Below are 17,013 nucleotides of genomic sequence, written 5' to 3'. Positions count from 1 at the left end.
GCCATAGTTTTAAACCTCCCCAGTCTTGTTTCAGAGGCACTTTATTTTCATTTTCACTTCTATCTCTAAATATCACCCATATTTCCTGCATTTTATTTAAGAAACTTGATAACTTCATTAGCCAACACTATTAGTTTTTCACATTCTTAAAAAACATTTCTATATTTTATCTTCCAAAAAGGATAGCGCTAGTCTCTTAATTGCCCCACTTTTCCTAGAAATTCATTGAAAAATGCATTTTCATTATGTATAGGGGAATCCTAACATTACCAAAACCATTTTCTGAACAGACAGGTCTTGCTCTCAACAGAAAAGTTCCAATGCAAATGGTCTTGGATTAGAATTTATTCATGGAATCCAAGTTTTTGTTCTAGTGTCACCAAAGAGCCATTTCCTTACAGAATTTGACTTTTCTAAACCTCATTCATTATCCGTAAAGTGGAAATAATGTTCACTCCATCTACCTCACAGGACTGGTTTGACTATCAACTGATATAAAGTATGCAGCAGCACTTAAAAATGTATAATACCACATCATGTAAACAGGCTGAAAACTAGATATCTGAAATCTGGCTGTATACAGAAGACGATAAGGAGAAAATATTTTCAAAAGGATTACCAGAAGATTCTTTTTTAAATTTTTTTGGCCACACCATGCAGCATTTGGGATCTTAGTTTCCTGACCAGGTATCGAACCTGTACCACCTGCAATGGGGGTGTGGAGTCTTAACCACTGGATGGCTGGGGAAGTCCCAGAAGATTCTTTTAAATAGGGAGCTCTCCTAGTATATTTTATGTTAATGGAAAATAATGTGTCTTTTTTTAATGAAAAATTTCAAATATATCAAAACCTAGAGTTAATACAGTATGTATACATCACCTGGATTTGGCTAGTTAATGTTTTCCTAAATTTTCTTCAACCTTTTTTAGAAAGAAATGAAATGTTATAGGTACAATTTAATGTCTCACTCCCACCCTTCATGTCTCACTCCCACTCCTCACGTCTTTTAAATTTGTTTACAATAATTCATGAACAGGATTACTGCCCATGACCTCTGAGAAATTAGTTTTATTTCAGGCACTTAAGATAACCAAATAAACTGTTAGCTAGAGTATACTTGATTTTTCCCCATTTGCTTCTAGAGAAAAGGAAACCAAAATTTAGACCAAAAACCTCTGGGTTCACATCCTATAGCCTCTGGTAAATTTTCAGTGTGGCCCTCTGTTTGGATACCAAGAGCTAAGTTTCTACACAATCCTTGGGCAAGCTTGTAGCAAGAAAAACTTTAATCACCAAGATAGGCTTTCAACACTGTAAGTGCTGTTTTTAAAAATGAAACTAGTTACCTAATTTATTAACTCAGTTCTGCAGAACACTTGATTTTCCCCCAGCAAAGAGGCGATTAAATTGGGTTGATTCCTGAAGGATGCCTCAGGTTCCATCCTACTTAAATGGGTGAGCAGGAGGAGATTCACTGCATAAATTCTCTGTAATGGGCACTCTAGGGTGGCAGGTACACTCTGCTTTTCTGTCAGCAAAGGCTGGCCAGAAAGACACAGGTTTAAATCCCAGTCCCCCACCTCTTAGCAGTGTGAACCTGAGCAAGTTACTAATAACCTTTGAAGCCTCAGCTTCCCCATCTGTAAAAAGATTAATCTAAGCAGGGATCAGCAAACTTTCTGTGAAGAGCTAAAAAGTAATTATGTTTGGCTTTGTGGATCACAGTCTCCGCCACAATGCAGGAAAGTAGCCATAGACAGTATGTAAACAAATGGGCATGATGGCTGTGTTTCAAATTTTTATTTATAAAAACAGGCAGTGGTTCAGAGTTGATCAGTCTGCCACCCTTGATCTAAAAAATAAATAAATAAACTTTTAGCACAGTAAGTGCTCAATAAATGGTAACTGCTATTATTATTGTTGCTACTGTTTTTATTAAAAGTTAAAAAGAACCTAACAATTTATCAAGAGCCTTGACATCCATTAACTCACTAGTCTTCTAGTCTTGTGAGGTAAGGAGAATGTTAACATCCTTGCTGTCTAGATTAAGAAAGCAGGGCTCAGAAAGAGTAAGGCACTCATTCATGGTTACAGCTAGAATGTGAATCTCCAAACCTGAAACTATTTTTCTTATACTATTATCACCAAGTTAGATGTACTAAACTGATTAAGTAAATGGAGATTTTAAAGTAACTATACTCCAATTTAAAAAAGGACTTCTCTGGCTGTCCAGGGGTTATGACTCCGTGCTTCCAATCCAGGGGACACAGGTTCCATCCCTGGTTGGGGAACTAAGATTCCATGTGCCACATGGCACAGCCAAATAAATAATTTTTTTTTTTTTAAGTGGAGATTTTTTGGTAATAGCTTTATATAATTGTGATATGTAAGCTAAGCCAATTAACTGGATATATTCTTTAGAGTAAGAACATTTATGACTTCTGGGAAAACAGGTGCTCAGGTGTCAGAAAACCCTCCAGATTAAATCAAGAGCTCATCACCATACCATCATTCCTGGGACCTAGAGGATAAGTAAGATTCTGAAGACCAGAAGAAGCTGGACTGTTTGCTTCTTTTTCTTGAGCTGCAGCTGGAGCTTCATCCATCAGGCAGCTGGCCTCCTGCCGCAATAACCTGTCGTTCTCAGTGCCGCGGTGAACATTCATCCTTGGACTGAGTATCCTGAACTGTCTGCTTGATCACAGAGAAATCCTGAAAACAGGAATATGCACGATTTAGAACTAACTAGAGAACTCTCAGACGGTTCTTATTCTTGTTTTGAGAAGAAATGACATCTTAAACATTATACTGAGAGGAACTGGGCTGACTTAAGTTATCTTTACCAAATCACTAAGAACACTGATAAACTTGTTACTAGGGAATAATTTTAAACTTTATTTATAAACAGACATCAAATCCACTGACTTTGCCCATATTCACATTCAATTCTGCGTATTAACTGGTGGCAAAATAACTTGGTGGTGTTTATACCACAGATTCACATAAGGGACAGAGAGTTCAATTTGTCAATTAAAGAAAACCAGCCCATATGTCTCAAAAACTTGAGACATACATTCCCGCAACAGTTAAGCACTAGGAAATGAGAATCACAACTACAATGCTAGTATGACAGTTGAAACCGGAAGTCATGAGCACTAAAAATACTTTTTTTTAAATAACAAATTTACGTATGGTGCTCAAGTTCTCCTTTATAAGTTCTCTCTTTCACTTTTTGTACCTTATGCTTGACCCCTATCTCAAAATTACACCAAGATGTCACTGGTTATAAGCCTAACTCTCCCCAGCAGTGCACAGCCATGGTGAATGAACACCACCTCCTGAGGGAACACTGTGTGCCACGCATTCGCTGCTTAGGCAGAGTGGCTGCCTCACACCTCTCTTCTAGGTGATCACCCTGCCCTGCAGCCCTTCCATCCTCTGGGGCTGCCCAACTGCTGAAAACATATCTGAAATTCACCCTATTAGCACTTTCACAGTTTATACTATACTAGGTTCCATTAGGTGTTCTGGTAGAAGAAACATGTTACTAGCAATTTTATGCATAAGGATTGCATGAAAACAATACAGGCAGAAGAAGTTATGTTTTAGGAAGAAGTTTTGTCACTAAGATCAGGAACATGTTTTAATAATACTGTGAATTTCCTGACATGCAAGCATGTAGAGGTGCCAATAAACACTTAAAACGTGCATTCAATTTTGAATAACTTCATAATCTATATTATATATTAGTACATTTTTGAGCATAAAGTTGATTGATCATTTAGTCCTGTTTTAACTTGCACAAAATATCAATATAACAATGAGCCCTTTTTAAAAAAGGAGGCAATACAGATGCCTGAAAGCAAATAATTTTAAAGAGGCACTTTCACAGCTAATGAAATCTTAGATTCTCAGACAACAGCTCTTACAACATAAGGCACACTGAGGAGATAAAGCGAACGTTCAGTTGGAAAACCTGACATACGGCTACAGCTTTTTCCAGATTACCCTTTCTTAAAGAAAAGCACATTTATGTATTTACACAAAAAATGTGGCCCCTTAAAATTGATCCCTAGCAATTGGTAAAGTCAAACAGAATCACCACTGCCTTCAAGTTTGACTCAGAAGATGTCAAAATGAAAATCAAGTCTAGAGAATAGGATAAAGAAGATCCATGAAACTGGAAAGAGCACTTCTAACACTGGAAGGACCAAAAGGCGGTCTGCTTCTGTCGGCTTAACTGGTTTTGAACCATGTTCCACTCTGTCTACTTGTGCTGTTTAACTCTTCACTAGCTGCTCCAGAACCAAGTTCAAACTTCTTTTTGTTGCTCTCCAAAATATCTCTTGGAACAAAACAACTTTGCATAAGCAGATTTCTTGAGAATTTGCACAGACTAGACCATTATATAAGTTACTTCATTTATTCCTTACATTGTAATAGACTATAATGAAAACATTTTCTTCCCAGTCTATAAATACCAGGGCTCAAAATTCAGTTTAATTTACAACAATGAATTAATAAACAGAAAGATATGCTTGAAAATTAGCAGGGGCAGATATCTCCAATGAGGGAAAAAAGTAACCTGCTGAGCACTTGACAAGCATTTTATTTGTATTTAGTTAATTTTTATTATAAATAAAACATGAAAATTTTCCCTCTGAAAAGAATTCAAGCCTTATACAGGTATACTATAAAAGCATATCATTTGTAAAAAACATACAAACTATACGTTCTCACTCTGTAATATGCTTTTTGAAATTAACATTCTAAAAAATCCATCCATGTTAAAAGACACATCTATCTAGTTCACTCTTTTTAACTGCTGTGTAATATTCTATGATTCTGCTCTCCTATCTATGAATTAAGTTGTTTCTAACTATTACAATGTTTCAATAAATAGGATCAGAGTGTACCATGAAATTCCAAGAGAGGACCCAATTTGCAGCTTCTCCAAAAGAATTTGGCCTCAAAACATTTTTACCCCCAAGAAACCATCTCAGGATTAATGCTTAGTGGCACACACTTTAAGAAACCACCATCATTTCCCAAAGTCCTCTATAAACTAATTCTTCTATAATCCTAGAATGATAGAAGAAAACTCTCTTGATCTATGAAACCTAAGAAGCAAACTGACAGACACTGAATTCTTCAACAAATAACAAAGCAATGAGTTTCAACATTATGGTAAGGGTCTGCTCCCCTTCCAGGATGGATGTTTCATTCAACTTTGAATGTATATTTTTATTGCCTACCATGGCTCATTTCTGTAACCATCCCCCAAATGCATCTTGGTCCTCAGAACAGATCTAAGAAAAAAAGAAAAGAAAGAAAGAAATAAGCAAAGCACTTGAACAATATAGTTGTCTATTGCTACAAAACTATTTGTGGGCAACACAGATCTAAAAGTCACAGCAGTGTATAAGGACAAGAACCAAAGGATCATGACACACCCCGGTACACCGAACAGTAACTGGAGACTGCTTCAGAAAAGAACCAGGAATTAGAGATACAAAAATGATGGAACTCTGACTACACAGCTGTGAAACAAAACAAACACCCAGCAAGCCAGCTCAAGCATCGCTTCCACACAGTATGTGAAAGCATTTTTCAAACACTCTAAAGAGCTACACAAATATATATATATTTTATTATTTACCTATTTCATAGGCCTCCTGTGAAGGCCCCTATTTTGTTAAGTGTTGCTCTAGCTGACCCAGAACAGCAAAACCTTTATTATAATCTCCTCACCTTGGAAAATTTGTGTACAATCTTTGATAGTGGAATTTTCTCCATATAGTCTTTGCACATAAAAAAATGACACGTTGGTTTCTCCCTAGAACATAGTCATCTCAAGTATTAATCCATAGTAAGTCTACGTATTTTCTTCTTTTTACTTGTAATTCCCTCTAATCAATTATTTATGAAGAAAACAAGATTATGAAAACATGATTTGTGTAACTGAGTTCAGATTTTGCAACTGAACTATTCAGATTTTGAAAATGTAGTTGGAATGCCTATGGGGCCAAACTTAACATGGATATATCTCAAAAGCATAATGCTTTCAGACTGCTAATGATACAAGGGCATGATCTTGTACAAAGTGGGATCCTTTTATATTCAGGACCATGCCTTCTCTCTGTGTAAAAGCTGGGTGGTAAAGATGAGGCAGGATGCCACAGAATTTGGTAAACGAACCAATCTACCCTTTGTCTATCTATACTCCACACTTAAATTTAGAAAGTAATTACATCTTTGCCAAACCTTCATTCCAGACTGACAAATCCTAGTCCTTTCAGTCTGTTCTTAGGTGAAAACCACATTTCTTTAACTATGTTAACTGCTTATCATTGACTTTGGTCTAGTTCCATTATGCTTTTTTCTTACTTCATAGTAAGGAGAACTCTGCTAATGTGTTCTATTAAAGGGAAACAGGTTTTCCAGTTTTGCTTCACATATGCTCTCTGGTGATGATACCCAGGATCTGGAATAGGTTAAAAAGGGGTGAAGGTGAGGAGAGAGAACAGAAGTGACAAATACGATCTAAAATGTCCACAAGATCTCCTTCTAGGATGGTATTGATAGCTAAGAGCCTGCCATCTTCAAGATGGACTCTGGATATATTTTTAACCCAATTCCACTGAAGATTTTCTGTTCACTTCCTTTGCATGTGTATTCTTAATGTTCAAATCTCAGAAGAAATTGTTTTCTGGTTTTTCTTTTTCTAGATTATTTCTAAAAATATTGAGTGAGGCCACTCCAGTATTAAGCCCATATAAAATCTATCCACATGATTTCTAAATCTCATAGTTTCCCTACAGTATGTTCCCAAACCCATAATAATTTAACAAAGAAAAGAGACCTGTGTTGCTAAGTTATTTCCACTGGGTTCTCCCTTCCCTCACACTTGCCATCGTCATCAAAGAAGTCTAGCAGACTGCTGAGATGAACACTTCTTATAGATCTCTTGCTACACTGCTCCCCAAATGATTCTCTATTATGGCTCCACTTCTTACAGCTGTTGCCCTGGGCAGGCTTCTTAGGTCTATGTCTCAACTTCCTCACTTGTAAGAGAGGATGATAACCATTAACCACACAGGGCTGATACGAGGGATGAAATGAGACAATTTCTTATAGTGCTTAGTACAATGCATATGGCACACAGTACTCAATGAAGCTGACTATTATTATTCCCAGGCCATAGAATCTGCAAAGAGCTTTCAGAAACCTAATCTTATTTGAAACTGAAACAACCCTAGGAGAAAGACAGTAATTATCTTCACTTCACTGCTGAAAAAAAACCCCACAGGCTTTAGAAAGGTTAGCAACTTTGCCTAAACCATAACTGCAACTAAGAAGCAAGGAGATTCCAAATCTAGACCTTTTGATTCCCATATTCTTTTCATCTAACCATACTGCTTCCCCCAAATCATCCTGCCTTCCATCCAGTAATGATTCTAGAAGTTTTTCCTTCTATTGCTTGTCAGAAATTAAAGAGAAAATCAGTAGTTTCCAGGGTCATTGTTGGCTGTAGTTCTTATCAAATAGGAGTTATAGTCATAATGTGACAATCCTGTGATAGAATAATTATATTTTTCCATAAATAAAATAGCATCAGTGTTTTACTGCTTATAAAAAGCAATCTATGCTCAATGAAAAAAAATCAATATAGAAAAATATAAATACTTTAAAAATCAAAGCTGTGGTAAAATACATGCACATATCTTTGGGCACATATTCCATTATATCCTTTAAACTCTTAGAGATAAAATTGCTATGGAAAAAGGTAAGTAAGTTTTGATGTATACTGCCAGACTGTCCTTTATAAACATACCAGTTTATACTCCTTCTGGCAGCATGGAACATCCATTCTGCAGAACTCTGGCTAACAGTGTATCAATCTTCCTCATCTTTGCTAGTTAGATCAAGTGAAATATGATAGCTCATTTTAGTGTGGTCACTGAAAAGTCATTCTTTTTAAAATTTTTAATTGGAAGATAATTGCTTTACAATTTTGTGTTGGCTTCTGCCATACATCAACATAAATCAGCCAGAGGTACACATATATTCCCTCCCTCTTGAACTTCCCTCCCACCTCCCACCCCACCCCACCCCTCTAGGTTGGCACAAAGCAAAAAGTCATTCATTTTCATCAACACTTGGAAAATTTCACCTTTTAAGAGCCTTAAAAGATTTCAGTAGGTAGGGGAAAAAAATCCCATGCTGCACAAACATTGGGTAATAGCAGTGATTTATTCATGTCAAGTTTGCCGGGCTTGACGAGAATCCCTGGATGTTTCCTGTGGCTTGCTCTCATCCCCCTGGAGTATAAATGACGAGGCATGATGACAAGACAGCCCACTAGATTGAGGCAAAGCAGCTTCTGGCTTCGGCTTTGTTACTATTGATAATTAGGCCTCACCACCAAGAATATGTCCTTTAAGCGTCAGTGTTTTCATCCGTAAAAATGGGATGATATCAGCCACTACAAAGCTAGATAATCCTTTCTCAATTAGGATGTATGGACAAAAAGCATGAAGTGCTATACAAAAGCAAGAGACACATTTGTTATATGAATCTCCCTCATACAACTGCTTAGTTACCATTTACTGGGCTCTTTAAGCACATCACACCCATCCTCCGCTTTTGAATATACTTTTTATGTTCTATTGTATGGTTCTCCTGATTTCAGCTATTTCTCTTTTTGATGCAGGGAAATGACACCTGGTACTGCTTGTAGGGCTTCCCCAGCAGCTCAGCAGAAAAGAATCCACCTGCAGCGCAGGAGATGTGGGTTTGATCCCCAGGTTGGGAAGATCCCCTAGGCAAGAAAACGGCAACCCATTCTAGTATTCTTGCCTGGGAAATCCCATGGACAGAGGAGGAGCCTGGCAGTCTATAGCCCATGGAGTCACGGAAGAGTTGGACATGACAGAGATTAAACAACTACTACTTTTAGAATTCTCTGAATTGTTTTTTGCCTCAGTTGCCTGACTTGCCCTTTGAACCTGACCTTTTGGGTCTTCCTACTTTTCCCTCAGGAGTTTGTTGTTGCTTAGTTGCTAAGTCCTGTCCAGCTCTTTGTGACCTCATGGACTGTAGCCCACCAGGCTCCTCTGTCCATGGGATTTCCCAGGCAAGAATACTGGAGTGGGTTGCCATTTCCTCCTCCAGGGGATTTCCTCAACCCAGGGATTGAACTGTTGTCTCCCACCATTGGCAGGCAGATTCTTTACCACTGAGCCACCAGGGAAGCCCAGCTAGTATAGATCTAACAAAATCCAAATGGCTAACCAACTAACTGCCTTAATATATTCTGAAGAGTCTGTTTTTTTCCCACACTGATTTGAGATGGCACTTTAACCAAATCCTAACATAATTTATGCTTGGTCTGGTTTTTAAACTCGGTTCCACTGATTAATCTTATTTCTTTGTCAATACAATGTCTAACTTAACAATCTTGACATCATTTCTCTATGTCATTTATCTAGAACTTCTAGAATGGTTTTAAGTTGTCAACAGGGAAATTTTTTAATTTTTAAAATTATATCTTAACCACTCTTTTTTTTTTCTGCAGTGATTGCTAGTTTAGAATTATTAAGTTTCATAAAGCATTAAATTTAATGGAGATGGCAGTTGCACACATACCAGTTTATTACTCAGAATGTAGCTTTGTTTGCTCTCTTACTATATGGAAAGTAAAATTTGCTTTACCTAAAAACATTACTGCCATAATTGATTCCAAAGAAATATTTTTTAAATGTGTGGATAATTAGGTGTATTAATACTAGAGCATCTTTGCTATTTATAAGTGTTTAATCAAGTTTTTAATTCAAAGTAAAAATGTTTATTTCAGCTATTTTAATACACATAAATACATTATATAAAGATAGGTTAGGTTAGGTTAATATTGCAGCTATACTAGAATACTTTTCTGTGCAAGAAAATAACTTCACATGATATTGCTTTTCTTGAATACTGGTCAAGGTTCATACACCTGCCTTTTTTATATACTCTTCCTATGGGTCTAAGCAACTGTATAATTAATCCCTGGTAAAGATCAATTCCCTTCCCCTGACTCTTTTTTTTTTTTTTCTTTTTCAAAGAACTAATGCTATGAAATGTTCTCCCATTTCCTCATGAAGTCTCAAATTAAGGGAAGCTACATTTAGTCATAAGCTATCCTGCTTCCCGTATTTACCAGCAGGTGCTTTGTAACCCACACTGCCTGGTCTGGTTCTTGATTCCACCACATACTAGTTGTGTGAATCTAGGCATATGACAAACTTCTTTGCGACTCAATTTTCTCATCTATACATCAATATCTACTTGGAAGAACTGTTTTAGGGATTATGAATACTTCAGCTAAAGGAATCTATGGCATGTGTAAACACTAAAAAAAAAAAAAAAGTTAGCCATTATTACTTTTTATATACTCAAAACCAGCTTCAAGCCTATAAAAATCTTCAAAGACCTTAGTTTTTAAATCTCTAATTGTTTCTTCTTTCCTGCATTAACACCTAACCTCAACCTTCATTCATTATCTCAATTCCAATACCAAAAATTCTCAATTATCCAATTTAAAAAAATCATCGTAGCATTAAAAAAAAAAGGTACACATTTCCAGTTATAAGATAAATAAGTACTGGAGATGTACAACATGATACAGATAATTAACTGCTTTCTTTACCTTACCTATGAAGGTTGTTAAAGGAGTAAATCCTAAGAGTTCTTATCACAAGGGAAAAAACTCTTTTTTCTATTTTTGTAATGTTTCTATATGAGATTTATGTTCACTAAACCTACTGTCATATCATTATGTATGTAAGTCACATTATGCTGTACATCTTAAACACATACAGTGCCATGTGTCAATCATATCAATAAATGTAGAAGGAAACAAACTATATCTCTCTATTTTTATCGAGATCGAGTACTAGAGTCCTCATATATCCATTTGCAGAGGTAATAAAACTCAACTATGATAGCACTGTTAACTCTTAATTCCAAACATTTTCTGGTAACAAACATGTTATTTCTATAAACCAAATCTGTAGTTTTAGAACTAAAAACTATACATCTTTCTAATGGACCTTTTGTACTGACTAAGTGCTTTTATCAGCTAGGTTTCTTTTTTCTTATATCTCTTAAAACCATGGAGAAGTTTCTGGCAGTCTCTTCAGATTATCAACAAATTAGTCCCAACATATATAGTACAGTCAGCATATATTCACCAAACCCCTACTGTGTGGAAGGCACGCAGCACCGAGCAACCCAAAGGACTGAGTAACCTTCTCCAGGGTTGGCCCTAAGCTCCCACTGAGTAGGTGGGGATGTATGAAAAAGACAAGCAACTTTACGTAATAAATACAGAACAGGTGGTTCAAACCAGTGGTTCCAGATTCTCAGGCCTATTCTTACAATGAGCCTGGAATTTGTAATTAAAAATAAAAAAGTCAACGTCTTAGGCAGCTCTTATGTGGCACTCAGGTTTGGGGATTATAAAATAAACACAAAAGCTGGAGAGAAAATCACCTCTAGACAGTGTGGTTGGGAAAAGGAACTCTTCATATGAGATAAAATCTGAGCTGGGCTCTGAAGCAAAGATTTTCTCCTCTTTTCAAATCTACAGAAAGTTGAAAAAATCATTATAACCAGTAAAATCTTACATAGCCTTCAGATTTACCAATGATCATCTGCTCCCCCACCACACAAGTTTTTCTGAATCACTTAAAAGTTAACATTACGGAGAAGGAAATGGCAACCCACTCCAGTATTCTTGCCTGGAGAATCCCATGGACGGAGGAGCCTGGTAGGCTACAGTCCATGGGGTCGCAAAGAGTCGGACACGACTGAGCGACAGGAAAAAAAAAAAAAGTTAACATTACAACACTTTATCCAAGTTACTTTAGCAAGCACATTATAAGAATGAGAACATTCTCTTAAACACACAGCAGTATTGCTCTCACATCTAAGAAAATGAACATTTGTATAATACTAATATATAACCAATAATCAAATTTACTCAACTGGCCTAATATTTTCCTGCATAATCTTTTTTTGGGATCCATAATTCAATCAAGGCTCATTCCTTACATTTGGCTGTTCTGAATCTTTCATATTCTGCACCCTGCTGTCCCTACCCTCACAATTTGGGGGACTGTTGTTTTACATGAAATTGACTTTTAAAAAAAAGTCTAGGTCAGAGAAGGGAACCCTCCTACACTGTTGGTGGGAATATAAATTAGCACAGCCAACTACAAAAAAACAGTATGGAGTATGGGGGCTCCTTAAACTAGAAATAAAGTTATCATATGATCTAGCAATCCCACACCGGAGCACATATCCAGAAAAGGCAAAAACACTAATTCAAAAACATACACGTACCCCAGTGTTCATAGCAGCACTATGTACAATAGCAAAGACAAGAAAACAACCCAAGGGCCCATTAACAGATGACTGGTTTAAGAAAATGTGATATATAGATACAGATACACACGCACGCACACACACACACACACACACGAGTACTACTCAGCCATAAAAAAGAATGAAATATTGCCACCTGCAGCAACATGGAGGACAGACCTAGATAATTTCATACTAAGTCAGAGAAAGACAATTATGATACCACTTACATGTGGAATCTGAAAAATAATACAAATGAACGTATATACAAACAGAAACAGACTGCCAGACATGGAAAACAAACTTTGGTTATCGAAGTGGAAAGAGGAGGGGTGACAAATTAGGAGAATGGGGTTAACAAATACAAACTACTATACATAAAATAGATAAGCAACAAGGATTCACTATATAACACATAACTACATTCAATAGCTGATAATAATTACAATGGAAAATAATCTGAAAAAATATACTTGAATCACTTTGCTGTACACTAATAAAGTATTATAAATCAACTAATACATCAATAAAAATAAAAATAATTTTAAATTAAAAAGTCTAGGTCAGTTCTAACATCCATCTCATTGTTTCCATGTGATGAGATACAAGTTAAATTTTTTTTAAACAAGAATATAGTTGTGTCCTTCAAACTGCCATCATCTCAGAGGCACATATTGCCAGGCTACCCCACTACAGGGAATGTCTGATTACGTGGTTAAAGTGGTGACAACAGGTCTTTCTGTTGTAAAGAGAGACCTGATATCCTATCTCCCAATAACTTTTCACCCAGTGGTTCCAGCATCTATTGATGATTCTTGTCCAAACCAATTATTAATACACTTGGGACTACAACATGATGACTTTTTAATTTTAACATTCTTCCTACATTTACTGTCTAGCATTCTTCTGTTAAGTAGAACTACTACTTCACTCTCCCTTTATCTTCCTTTTGAAGTATAATTATGAACTCAAAGATTTGTTTTAATCTAATGTATTAAAATGATCCATTACCATCTTTTTTTTAACTTCTCCAATTATGGGTTCAAATTGTCCCAGGTATGGCTAGTGGGATTCCCTTCAAGCCTTCATCTGTCATTTAAACACAATTCTATTGGTTTTTTTGAGGCTACTTCCTATATAAGTTTTCTAAGCTCACCTTTCACCATCTCTGACCCTGACTTAAAATCAGCCAATTCTCCAGAAGCCTTTGTTCTTTTTAGTGGACAAAGCACTTATAAATCAGGATCTGAACACCAGGTGCCGTATCTATTGGGGCGTCACAGTCTACTGAAATGGTTTAGAAGCAAACCTGGAGATGTTTTAAAACACAGAGTTTATACCGATATTTTCACCTCAAATTCGACATTATGGTTTTTCTTATTTTATATTAGTACTATATCTTTTCTCACAACGAAAATCTTGGTTCATAATTCAGTTTTAAAACTATAACATTAATGTTACTAACATTTAAACCTACTAAGTTGAAGTGTCTTTTGGGGGCTAATTCTTTTTGTCCTATTACATTTCACTAGGGATGTATAGTCAGCACACTATGTTTTATTTTTAGTTATATTATTTTATTCTGTATGTCCTGTAATTTAGGTTCATTTTTGTTTTTTAATCACTCAATTATAGCTTGTTTTTCATTATTTTAATTTTTGATTATGTAAAACAGGTACATGGTTCAAAAGTTAGTGTTACAAAAAAGGAATGCTCAGAGATCTCTCTCCCTTCCCCTCCAGTATTTTCCTATCTATTCCCTACACATAACTAGTTTTATTAATTTGTTTATCCTTCATGTTTCTCTTTATAGATAATGTGTGTATATACATATAAATTCTTAATTCTTCTGTTTCTCATACAAAAGATGGAATACCATATCCAGTTCTGTACTTTGCTATTTTTCTTAACAATATATCTCAAATTCACCCCAAAGGAGTGACTGGAAATCTTCCTCATTCTTTTAATGGCTGTTTAATACTCCACTCTTAGATGTTAACCAAAGTTCTACCTATTAAAGGAAAGGGCATAAAACAGGGTGAATGATGTATAACAGAAAAGAGTGAAAAGGCGCTTTATTACTATAAGAAGGGAGTGGAGGGGTAGACCAGCCAGGTTAGAGTGAAGGATTAATACAAAAGGGTGGGAGAAAACAGAGTAGCCATCATACCACACAACTCCAGGGAACCCCATGCACACCGTCATTTAAGGGGCTATATAACACACAACTTAGACGGCTGTATAGGACAGCCCTAGGGGAGCACAGGCTGGAAAACAAGTTGCAGCTCGTTTACAGAGGCCTTGAATTATAAAGTAAAATAGAGTTAAGGACTTTGTCTTGTAGGTGAAGTTTTTACATAGAGAAGTTTCATATTCAACATGTTGCTTTAAAATAAATATAACCACAGGTGGACAAGTAGAGTAAGAGGTTCCTGGAACTGTCTACGCGTGAAAGGATCTCCGTGGGTTGACAGCAAGAAGGGTAGTACCTAGGAGGTGCAGGAGAGAAAGGCAGAGCGCCTGAGGCCACAGCCCCTCCTTCATTTTCGTGTATGAATTGCTAGCAGAGGCCAGACTGGCAGATAAAAGCACAAGGACAGTAGTGACAAGATTATAACTGCCTAGATATATTTCCCTGTCTTCTCTATTTGACATTCCTAACTTACTGCTCTTATAAGCTTTCTGTCAATAAACTTAGGTCCCAAAACAGCTTTTGTGCCAGAAGAGACTATATTACAGTTACTTGAATTTAAATTAAGACTTAAAGATCTTACATTCAATTTGTTACTGTCTAAAGGCCTTTAAACAATTTCCTTTACAACTTTATCAAATCACCTAATTAAAAGAACTATTAAACAAAGATTAAGAGAATAACTTTTTTACTCACTACTCAGTTTAAAATACAAAATAAGACAAAAAAGAGACAAATACAGTTGAATCCCCAGTATCCTAAGTTTGATATTTCAATACATTTTTAATGAAACTTATCTTTTAACAAATTCTTTTTTTGTTTTAGTACTTGAACTGCCTACCAAGCCAATCTTAAAGTACTAAAAAAACCTTCAGTAAATCCTTAGATTCATTAGTTTAATTTATCTGAAGAAGTTTTTAAATACTGCAACCCCTTTCAAGATGCAAAGTTTTCTTACATCCTTAAATAACCAAATCTAAACCCAATTACTCAAGAACACATTTTACATTAGAATCACTAATTAATCAGTTGAGATTCAATATGCCAAATTACCACAAACAATCCATCTTAAGTCTAGATGGACTAACCTTTGTTGATGTTAACATATATCATTTGCTACATACTATTCTAAGTACTTTATAAATGTTATTTAACTTAATACTAACAAAAACAACAAAAAACCTTTATGAAGTAGCCGCTATTATTATCCTCACTTACAGATGAGGAAACTGAGGAATAAAGAAGTTAAGAAAAGTTCTCACAGTCGCACAGCTAATAAATAGTACAGCCAGGCTTCAAACATAGGCTTCTGGCTTCAGAGTCAAATGCATGTTTACCCTTAAGCTGTGTTATCTCTCCCTATCGGAGATTTACTTCTGTTTTACTTCATGAATTCTATGTTAAGTTTCCCAAGTTTGGAGATATGATTTCAAGCCAAAGATCTGGAGCCAAGACATATGACCTTTCTGTGCCAGTAATGAACACTCCTAGCACCTTTTCTGTTTAAATTGTTGGTTTGAGACAACCTCTAAATCAATTAACTCCAGATAGCGGTTGATTTTACAATCTTGAGTTCCCAAGTTCAATTTAAGACCTTACTTAATTCTGCTATAACTCTCAATGTTATTACCTAAAAACAGAGTAGATCAAATTCTGTAATTTCCAGACAGAGTGCTTCTATCTTTTGATGGATTCAACTAGTTATGCTCATTCTAATGACAACTTTAAGCTAGGAACAATCCAAGGTATATAACAGGAAGAGACACTGACGTTAAGATTACTTAATGGCAAATTTCCAGGAAATTTCCAAGAGCTATACTATTAGCAATGACGTATTAAACAGTACAAGGGAGTACAATTTTTTAAATTTTAAATGTATTATTCAGGTGGTCTAGTGGCTAAGACTCTGTGCTCCCACTGCCAGGGGCCTGGGTTTGATCCCTGGTCAGGGAACTGTATCCCACATGTTGCAACTAAGAGTTTGCAAGCATGCCACAACTAACACCAAATAAATAAATACATATTTTAAAAAAATAAATAAATAAAAATAAATGTATTATTCAATATAGTAGGCCATTTGATAAGAAAGGTTGAGTTCTTGAGCAGGACGATCTATGAAGCAGTATTGTAGCAATAGAACAAATGTTGAAAATTCTGGAGACAATCCACAGTCACTGTGTCAGAAGATGGTTCAAGGACCAGTATTAATCAGTGTTGAAAGTTTTCACTGACATAGCAAAAATGAGGGTAATGGAGATAATGTAACACATGCATATAAACATACAAACACAATTATTATCCCAATTCTAAGACAACTGACATTGACTAAGACATCAATCTAATAACAGTGTTTCAAGAAAGTACTATCATATTAATACATACATGATTTTAAGACATAGCCTGATTTAAAAAA

The 17,013-nt window shown here is 35.9% G+C and overlaps 1 protein-coding gene across 21 annotated transcripts in view; it reads right to left on the bottom strand.

The window, feature by feature from the left end:
• Positions 1–17,013, bottom strand: part of KCTD20 (potassium channel tetramerization domain containing 20) — a 53,565-nt gene that overhangs the window by 11,330 nt on the left and 25,222 nt on the right. For 10 of the 21 annotated variants that reach the window (XM_081520269.1, XM_081520278.1, XM_081520277.1 and 7 more), the window contains 2 exons: positions 5,257–5,310; positions 2,508–2,713 (listed from right to left, as the gene is read on the bottom strand). In XM_081520269.1, the coding sequence (XP_081376395.1) occupies positions 2,508–2,667 (160 nt within the window). In that variant the 5' untranslated portion in view covers positions 2,668–2,713; positions 5,257–5,310. Of the gene's footprint in view, positions 1–2,507; positions 2,747–5,256; positions 5,311–5,752; positions 5,911–6,265; positions 6,331–6,388; positions 6,486–7,382; positions 7,477–7,835; positions 7,917–8,174; positions 8,544–9,014; positions 9,041–17,013 lie in introns of those variants that run through there. The other 11 variants (XM_081520270.1, XM_081520274.1, XM_081520273.1 and 8 more) reach the window with 11 other exon arrangements.

The sequence above is a fragment of the Giraffa tippelskirchi genome, chromosome 8, assembly GCF_054371585.1.
Source record: "Giraffa tippelskirchi isolate mGirTip1 chromosome 8, T2T-mGirTip1v1.2.pri, whole genome shotgun sequence".
Lineage (NCBI taxonomy): Eukaryota > Metazoa > Chordata > Mammalia > Artiodactyla > Giraffidae > Giraffa > Giraffa tippelskirchi.
This window is presented reverse-complemented; position numbering and strand designations above follow the sequence as displayed.